The 10,197-nt window shown below is 36.1% G+C and overlaps 1 protein-coding gene across 13 annotated transcripts in view; it reads left to right on the top strand.

The window, feature by feature from the left end:
- The window catches only part of ADNP (activity dependent neuroprotector homeobox), a 30,399-nt gene that overhangs the window by 12,562 nt on the left and 7,640 nt on the right, over positions 1–10,197 (top strand). For 12 of the 13 annotated variants that reach the window (XM_026077757.1, XM_026077842.1, XM_026077027.1 and 9 more), the window contains one exon: positions 9,997–10,109. In XM_026077757.1, coding sequence (XP_025933542.1) covers positions 9,997–10,109 — 113 coding nt within the window. Of the gene's footprint in view, positions 1–3,651; positions 3,674–9,996; positions 10,110–10,197 lie in introns of those variants that run through there. The other variant, XM_026077925.1, reaches the window with a different exon arrangement.

Raw genomic sequence — 10,197 nt, 5'->3', positions numbered from 1 at the left:
ACCAGTGGCCATTTTAGCATTGGGATACCTAACCTATGCATTCATGTTTGAGATGCCTAAATAAAAATAAAATTTAGGGACCAGTTTTTGTTCATAGCTTTGGGGGAATTTCATAACTTTTTGAAGTGTCATTTCACAGTGATGCTCTTTATAAACTGTGTTGAGTGAAAACACCAATGAAATGTTTAGGGTCATAGGCTTAACTCATCTGCAATTCTGTGCTTGCTGGAAATGGTATAGTTTTCAGTTATGCATAAAAAGAAGATAACCTAGATTAGTTCACCCATGCTGTCTTGGTTCCTTTATGCAGCAAGATTTTTCTTCAGATTATTTCTTTAGATCTTTAAGCTATTTCTGGATGAAAACCATAATTTTACTAACAGTGCTGTGACATTAGTAATTTATTATGTTTTCTGCTTGTTAGAACTGTAGCAAAGCTCAGTCATCAAACAAGCGTATTAAGCACTTTGAATAATGTCCAAAAAAAACGTTATGAGAAGGATTTGGAATATTGGTTGGAGATTTTAGTTGAGAGAAAAAGGCTGTTTTGTTCTGAAACCGACGCATCTCTTCCAGAATCAGAGTAGTAGTGTTATCTTGTGGGTGTTTTGAACCTATATACTAGAAAATCCTCAGTTTCCTTACTCTGGGTAAGGTTGGCAGAGCTAACATCTGTTACCTGATAATATTAAAGGTAGGAGGCTGCAAGGCAGTTTTTGAGAGGAGGTCCAAAATACAAAAGACCCATTGGAGAATTAAGGTTTTAGTTACACTAAAGTGGAAGCACGTTTTTGTGTTTAAAGACAAGAGGAAACTGCTGCTTATGTTCCTTTTTATTACCTCTAAGAATTTGATAAGAGTTTTTTGTTGTCATCTCCTCCAGTGTCCTTTTCCTTTTTTCTCCTGCATGCATAACTTCCTGCAAGGTCACAGCTCTCAAGTTGTGAATACAACATATTGTGTATGAGATCAGTGCTTCCCTCATAAGGGAGGACTGCACTGAAAAAAGTATGTAGCATAAGAAAATGTTAACTGTTGTGATATATAACTCTAGGACAGGCGTGCAGTGTTGTATTTACATCAGGTAATTTTCTGAATAATTGCACAGTAATCCTTTTACCTCCTCTTTTGAAGTTCTTCAAGATGGTTCCAGTCCCTTGGTAACTGAAATTTTAAAGGACTGAACTGTGTGGCTGTATTAATCTGTATGCTAAGCTGAAGTGCTTTAAGCTGTACAGTGAGGATAGTTTATTTTTATTAAACACCAAAAAAAGGCTTACAAAACACTTGAAAAGTAACACAGCAGGGGGATGTGTCAGATTTGACATTCTGGATGCCTTTAAAATAGTGACTGCGGTTGTTTCCATCTGGAATTTAAAGTACTAGTAAGAGTAGCAAGTTGGTGAAGAGGTAATGTGGAGTTGAAAATCACAGTGATCCTATCTAGATGCTAAAATCTGTAAAGAAAAGATATGTTGAAGAATTTAGGGTTGGCTAAAACTCCTCCGTGACTATCCTGTCATTAATCTATGTGCTAGACTGTTTTCTTTCTGCTTTTTTGCCATGTGTCATAAAAATGAGCAGTCCTGATCTTTTGTATTTTGGATATTTGTGCTGTTAAGTTGCTAAACTAAGCAGGAATCTTTTCTAGGAGTGTGTTTCTTTGTCCTGTTCCCTTGGATCATGTTTTTTTTCCCCTGAATATTGTTCACAGTAGTGCTTCACAGTGTTACACAATTTTTTTCTCCTACTGTGTCTTTTGTTTTTTTTTTTTTTCCTTGACTGTGGCTAACAAGCTCATAAAATTGAGTAGAGAAAAATCCCTTTGCTGTGAAGCAATAGCAACCTTGAAGAGAGATCACTTTTTTATTATAGCCTTGAACCCAAGCTCTTTGCTAAAGAAGCCTTTGATTTTTGACAGAATGAGGCACAATGTTGTTGCCTCTTCTGGCCTGCAGTTTTAGTTGCTCTCCTAAAACTTGGTCATAATTGCTATTTAAATCAATCAACCTAGATTATGTTCTGGCCCATTCTCATTTCAGGATGTGATTCCGTTGAGTGGACTGAACTGCTGGTTCCTGCAGACTTCTCAAATTTTAGAAGTTGTTGTAGTCAGTTCACATCCTAATTTTGAGGTTGTAAGATATACATATCAGAACTGCAATTGAGAATAAATCCTCGCCTCCTGGGCCTGCCTTCCTGGGACTTCAGAGCCTGTTAAAAGCCCCAAAACAGAGCTTCAGTTGTCCCGAGCACCATGTACATACTTTGAGTTATGTTTTGTTGTGAGACTCCTGAACTCAGTTAATCTTCTCTAGGAGTGCAGACTTAAAATAAAAGTCTGTTAACAGTTGTTCCTCCACTTAGCTAGCAAATAACTGTAACCTTAATGACCTGAAAACACTCCTCACACCTTTCCCTCTGTAGTTGTTTGTTTGTTTTTTTAAATGCACTTCAGACTAGGCAGACTCTTTTCTATCTCCAGCTGGTCTTTTGGATCAAGATGCTGCTCTTTTAATCGGAGAATTCTTAATTCAGGCTTTTTTCTTAACCTGTGCGCTCTACCTGGGAAACTTACCTTTTGTTCATGCTTTGCATAGTGGCTGTTATCCATAATGGTGGAATAGGACTGCATGAAGTTGGACTAAAACATTTGCATCTCCAAAATGTGAAAATACAAAATCAAAACTGCAGTAAAAATACCTTCTAATTTTGTAATGATATTTTGCTCTTTTATAGCTTGTTTTAACCACTTGTATTTGGCCACTGAAGTGTTCTAGCAATCAGTACCTGGCCTTGGAACAGACCTTTATGCTAGGTACTGCATAAATACAGAGCAAAAGAAGGTCCCAAATATTTCTTACACAGTTATTTTGCTTATTTTACAGTTACTTTTTGACTGGTGTAATTGGACTTTTTTGTGTGAAAACACACTAAAGATGAGAGAGATCTTGTTATTAAGTCAGTCCATCTAATTTTTCAGAATTCCTAGAACTAAGTTGGTTAGTAATTCATTTTCTTAAGCACCTGAAGGTACTACCTAGATATTTTTAGTAAGGACATTAGTCCTTACATTCTCTCCACCCAGCTTTTCAATGTAGATTGATATGTAATTCAGTTTATGAACAAGGGCTTCCCAACCTGTTTGTAGGTGGGACCCGAGTCTAGAATTAGGAAAGAGGGGCACACAAACTGAATTCTGTTCTTGAATTATGAACTTAGAAATCAATGGTTGACCAACAGGCAGCTCTCACTGTTCTAGATACTTAAGGATGATAATATGTTCCTCTCTGCAGAATTACTTCTGGTGAACATACATGTGATCATCTTGACTTACTTTTCTGTGAGTGTGTGTACAGAGAAACATTCCCTTACAAAGAATCAGTGCTATAATGAAGTAAATATCTAAGGCTTGTTGTGCAGTAATAAATAGGATAGAGTAGAAATATATGGGAAAATAATAAAAGTTAGATATGCTGTGGTTACCATAAAACAGAATACACGGAGATGCAGCACGTCCCATTAGCTAGAATAGTGGGTGGAATTGTTGGATGAGTAGTGGCATCATCTCAGAATAACTCGGTTCCTCCTTTTCTTAAAAACAATTGCTGCTTCCTTTGAAAGCTACTTTCAGATCTCAGAGGGAAGTTCTGTACTGAGCCTGCAATATTAGGTAAGTAGTACTTAACCATCAGGGATTGGTAACTGATGGATGTGTGAAGCTTGGGCTGCTTGTGCCTAGGAGAAAGACTTGTGTCTTTAATTTGTCTTCACTGAAGTGCAGAGTATGTAAGACTGTCCACTTTTGGCATTTCATTAGAAAAACAGGAGAAACGGCATTAACAGAAACAGCATGATTTTACAGAAGCATCAGCTGTGAGGATTTGTGACCTTTTGTAATGGGCATTTTCCCCTGCTGGGGATGCTGGAGTGGTAGTTTCAGTGCCAGATTAAAACACCAGCGAGTTTTGCCAGTACTGGATGCTGCAACCTCTGCTATTATTTTCTGTTAGAATAATGATTTGAATCTAAGCTTTGGAGCAGTAAGAAGGCCTGACAGTGAAACAGACGTGTTCCAGGCGTCTTCTCCTAAACATCAGCTTTTGCTCAGATAAAAGATACCTTGTTTCAGAAATAACATTGGCTAAACCAATGATTTGAGGGACTTCTTAATCCGAGCTGTGTTAATGTGTACATCTCAAGGGTGTGCCAGCAGGGTGCTGTGTGCATTTCAGTTAAAATTTGAGGTACTTGTGTTGAAAAGAAGGAAGATGGTGAAAGCTGGTTTTGTAGTCACAGACCTTTATAATATCAGGCTGTATCTGGCTTTCCACTAATTATGATTAAATGGTCAAGAGACTTCCTAAATTAAATGAACTGTATTTGCTTTTCAAATTTCAGGATAAGTTTTTTTTGTTAAGATTTGCTGAGTTGGATTCAGCTATCAAGCAGAATTTGCAAAGGTTGATCTTCCAAGTGAAATAGTTTCCACACTTGTTCAAATGATGAGTGTGTCCTACAAATTAATTTTTGTAAGGAATTAGCATTGCACTCAATTTTCCAGATGTGAAAATCTAATTAAATTCTGTATATGATGTGTTATGATAGGAAGATCTTGAAAAATATTCTTGTCTTTTAGACTTGCCTGTGAGGCAGGGGGAAGGGCAGAGGCAAGAAGATGGTGCAGATACAATCAAGATCTTGTTTCCAGGCAGCCCTAACTTGTTTTCTTTATCGCTTGGTGGGTTTACATCATGCTATGTTTTGCATGTCCAGGTGTATTGGACATATTAATTCACAGAAAGTATTTAATTCTCTCAGAGATGAAGTTGCTAGTGGTGTTTTGTTTTGAAATAAGCTATTTGTTAATAAGCTATTTGTTAATAAGCATTATTTTGAGAATTGTAGCTGACTTCCATATTTGTGAGTTTTTGTTCTCTACAGATAAATTCTGTGCTGACTCTCACTTTGTCACGAAAAAAGTGTTTGCTTTACAATCAAAATGAGTAGGTTCTTTAAAGGGGAACTTGGGTTGCAGAGAAAATAGAAGAGTTTGCTGGAAGCTTTAAAATATAATGTTCTCATGCACTAACGTTTCTACAGTTCATATTAAGAACTTGGATTAATGTGGGATAAAACTACAAAGATTTTTATCTCCCTGGCTTTGAAATTCACTTGAATATGTTCGTTCATATCCTGAACGTATCCAGCTATGTTTCCAATTTTTGATGAAAGCTGACCATACAGCTAGCTATGAAGAAGCTACCGAAAGCACAGATATGTGAACCAAAGCAATATGATGAGCAATGCTTATTGAAGTGCCTTTAGAGAAAAGGAATTAGTGAAGCCATGGTTAATTTCTTGGCTACATTCTTTTTTTTTTTTTTTTCCCCACTCTTGGTCTATGGACTGCAGCAACAAGAGCTTTTAATAAATGGATGTTCTTGAGTTTAAACAAAGCATGTCATTACGCTGTGCTTTGAAAGCAAACCTGTGTTATTTTATTGTAATTGGTGTTCAGAGCCATGCTTCCCAATTCTGTTTTGGGAAGAGAGGGAAGAGAATGTGAAAGTAGAATGTTTCTTTTCACTTTGCGTGATCTGTATTTAAGGATATAAATCCAATCTGTGCATTATCCTGTCAGAGATGGTGGTGTCAGAATGGTATGTCTAGCCATACTTCATTAATAATATGTGGTATTTTTCTTTCCTATTAATGCAGTTTTAGTATCACAAAGGTCAGAGCTGATTTAAAACAAGTCATGAAAAAAGTGACAGTGGGCTCGGTCTTGAAAGCTATTTCATATTGACTGGCCTAAGGAAAGAAACTGCAGGTTAGAGTTACTTTCTCATTTTTAAATGTTAAGGTTCACTTACTACTTCAACCAAAGATAAAAAATAGAGAAAATGCTACTACTTGGGAATTGCGAGTAGGACACAACCTTACTAAACCATTTGCTTTAAGCAACAGACTAGTTCAGAGTTTAAATTCTTAGGCAACGGCGCTTTTTCCCATTTTTAGTCTTTATCATCTTCCAGAATAATTTGTTACTAGCATTGCCCAAAATTGGGATTGCTGATTCTCAGCTTGGTTATTAAATATTTTCAATTAACTAATCATGTTTTTAATGTAATGCAGAGTTGTTCAATTTTGAGCTATATTAGCCATTGTTTTTACAGCCGAAGCAAAATTGCAAAAAATAGTTTTCACTTCATGAGATTTTAGTTCTATTTGTTGAAGTAACTAAACTAATTGTAATGTTGCCCTGAAATATGTAAACATATGTACATACTCTCTGTGGTATTAATTTTTATTAATACAGCAGTTTCTCAACACAGATTCTTGCTTGCCAGGTAAATAGCCATTGCTATTTTTCAAAAACTTCCCCACCATTTTGTGCTTATAATTTGTCATAAATGGTATTGTTTTTATTTTACTTCATCCAATAGCACGCACAGTACAGTACAAATAACAAGACATAGCCTCTGCCCAGAGGTGCTCACATACTGGAACTGGTACCACAGTATGGGTGAACACGGGGCAAAAAGTGGGGAGAACGTAGCACATCTGTAATTATTCATCAAAGCCTAATACACACTACAGAGATGCAAAATTTTATGTATGTTTATCTTTAAAGTGTTATGATTAACTTCTCTTCGATGTATGACTGTAAAAATGGGTCTTAGATGAGATGAGAAATTGGTCTTAATGAGATGAGAAAGAGGAAAGGGACATGTGGGTAAGTTTGGAACTTACTCAAAACACCTGATAAAGGAACCATTAGCTTGGATTATGATAAAATAATTGGTTTGCTTGAATCAGCTTTCAAATAACAATAAGTTAAAAACTCAGATTCAAACCTTATTTCCCAATCTTTTATCAAGATTAAAAAATATACAGTGGGCAGGAGCGAGTAGCGTTCTGAAAGGCTGACGTGAATCAGTCTAGTTCTGTGAATGATCACGTTTGCTCTTGCACAGAGGGAGAATGTCTTGGGAAGAGTGGTTTTTTGTTTTTTGTTTTGTTTGTTTGTTTTTAATTTCAGATGAGATATCTGATTATAAAGAGTACAGATGAGAATGGTTATGGCATAAAACCCAGCAGTTCATGATTTCCCATACAACCTTATGAGAGGCTTTAGAGGGAGTAACTGGAAAGAGAGTGTAATGTACTGCCATGGTGTATTTAATCCTTTCCTTCTCTGAGAAGGCAAAAATGGCCTGTAGAAATGCTATTCATAGCTTGATTAGGGTTTGTATCCCCAGTATGGTGAATGAAAGCGATTCTGCCTGTGAAATGTTTTACCAGAATGCTGATTCTTTGCATTTGTAAAGTGTTTTGAGTTTCCCTAAAATGAAAGGAAGATACAGAACACAGCCACTTCCCATAGGAACTTAATTCTAAATTTGCTTCTGTTTCATTGAAACTATAGAGGTATGTTAGCTGAAACACCTCTATGGTTACATAAATTAATATACTTGAATTTTGTTTTGTATGTCAAGAAATCAAGTTGTTTGTGGTTATACTAAGTTCTTTAACAAATATTACTTGGAAGAAATTAACACAAAACGTTGAAATACTTGTTTTCTGGCTTATGTTCTTTGAAAATTACCAGCAGTAACTTTGCATGAAGTCTCTAAGTAACTTCAATTGCAGAAACTGCAACTGAGTAGTTCTGAGATCCTTGACATTTATAGACAAGGTATACTAAACTTTATTCTTTGGTCTCTTAGTTTACATACAGAGGATTTTACAGTGACACTATTTTTGCTTCTGGTAATTTCTGACCAGTAGCCAGGTTGATACAAGTACTAAAATACTTAATAATCAGAGTTGCTTTGGTATTTCTGAAAATTTCCTGTAGATCTTCATTATAAACTCAGTGTCATTTCCTCTTAATTTCTAATTTATAGTTGTGATGTGAATCCTAACACCATGATCATCTTTCTGCTCTTAGGAGCTATTTCCAGATTCACTGAATTTGAGGATATTGGTGCTTAGCAGCACTGCCTGCGGCTTGTGAAACTGACTGAAGTGGTCTGGATTAGCACTATTACATGCAGAACTGTTTCTGAAAATAAACAGTGTTAATGGTGGGACTCGGGGAATAGGTCACTTGTTAGTGACTGTCTTAAAGCTTTGTCTGGTAAAAGCTGGTAGGAGTAAGAAACTTAAAAGGCTAGTGTGTAAACAGCTAAGTCATACTTTAAGGAGTATGTACGATGGTGCTTTGGTCTTTGATCAGAGGCACACTGTTATTGTAGTCACAACCCACTTCCTTTGTACTTTTGAGAAAATTTCTTAGTAAGCTCCTCCTAATTTAGAGATTGCCCTTCATCTTGTGATAACAAGGGGGAAAAAATTCTAACTAAAATATTTAATGGTTGTAAACCTCCATTAGTCATTTAGTTCTTCCAAGCATGTATCAAAGCTTAAAAAAAATACTGTCCACTTTTAGTTGATGTAGGTAATGTTTGGCACTACAAAGGATTAATTAGTTGATAAGAATCAAATCTTACTGTTCAAGCAAAGCATCATTTCTGAATTGGCACACTGCAGTATTAATGATCAGAAATGCAGCTTTTTATCCTGTGAGGTGATATTCTTTATGCAACAGGCATTGGACCATTAAAGTCTGGTAACAAGATGCAGCTCTGATACTTACTTGTTATTTAAGAAGCTTCTTTCCCTTTTCTTTAGGAAAAGCCTACCTTTTTGTTCCTAGCTCCTCCCTCTTCTCACTCCCAAAATAACTTTGTGTTGTCAAATATTTTTACATTTCTGCCATTTTGCACCATCCAGAAGTTCAGGTGACATGTTGCTGATGGTTCTGTAGCTGAGCAAGCACCTACTGTAATGATAGCAGCATGCAGACGGAGAACTCCTGTACACACAGAATTAGGAAGGCTAGTTGCTGTTAGCATTTGAAAGAAATCTCAGTCCTAATGGTAACAGTTGAATTTGGAAATCCATGTACTTAAAAATTTAGACTTTTTTTTTTAGTTGGAGAGCCTCAGTCATTTACAGACAGTGTAACTGGAATTAGTTATCTGCATGTGGAGAACTGAAAGGGAAGGGTTTATCGTGTTGGCTGAAAATACCTGTCTACACTCTTAGAGTTGTTAAGCCATCTCTTGTATGTTTTCCAATGTTTTCTATCTCTGAAGAGTTCTAACCAAGCTGTCAGGTTACATTTTAAGAAAAGAAGCCTGTATGTTGAACAGTATCTTTCCTGGCATCTGTAGCTTGTCAGCCATTCAGTCATTTAAAACTATAAATCTAGGAGATGGAGGAAACTGTTAGTTTCTTTTCCCTGCCCCACTTTCCTCAATCCAAGGCATTCTTAAATAACAGTCCTGTTTCGGTATTTTATTCTGAGGACTTTCCGTGGCATCGAAGTTGGCTTACACAATCTGTTGTTCTATTCATGATAGGGATTCCTAAAATTAAAAACAAAGTGGGGAAAACTCTACCATAGGATATTAAAGGGTACCATAGGATATCTTAAACATAGGATACTAAGATTTCATAGGTGACTGTAGCTGAATGCAAGAAGCATCTTCCTGCTGAAGAGATGCTATTAAATTATTGCAAGACTGACACAAACCTTGACACTCAACTCATCAATTTGCAAATCAGTTGGAATCCAAATACACAAAAATAACTAAGTATTTCAGCATAGGAGGTAAATTTCATGTAAATGTAAACACATTATAAAAAGTTATTTCCAGATGGGGTTGATTACTCTTGCAGTAGTTTTTACATCAGGTTTTAAGTTTTCTTTTAAAAGTTTGGCAACATCTAGCTTCATGGCCCACCTCATTTAAGAACAAAACAGACAGAAAATGTGGTAGCTTTCTTAGTTAATGGTACAGCTCTGATATTCAGTAATGTGGGTAAAATGAGAGAGAAAATTACTAATAATTAAAAGTACAGCTCTTCATGAGACAAAACACATTTGACTTAAACTTTTTCTCTTACTTTCTTTTTCAATAGAAACTATGTTCCAACTTCCTGTCAACAACCTTGGCAGTTTAAGAAAGGCCCGGAAAACTGTGAAAAAAATACTTAGTGACATTGGTTTGGAATACTGTAAAGAACATATAGAAGTAAGTATGACACCTACCAAGTGTTTCAGTTAGAGTTAAACTGCTTCAAAATTAGTGGGACTGTGAGGTCGGGTATCTGCCTTTTTTT

Source organism: Apteryx rowi, unplaced genomic scaffold (genome assembly GCF_003343035.1).
Source record: "Apteryx rowi isolate R43461 unplaced genomic scaffold, aptRow1 scaffold_0, whole genome shotgun sequence".
NCBI classification, from domain to species: Eukaryota; Metazoa; Chordata; class Aves; order Apterygiformes; family Apterygidae; genus Apteryx; species Apteryx rowi.
Note: the sequence above shows the minus strand (reverse complement) of the source record. Positions and strands in the feature narration are given on the sequence as shown.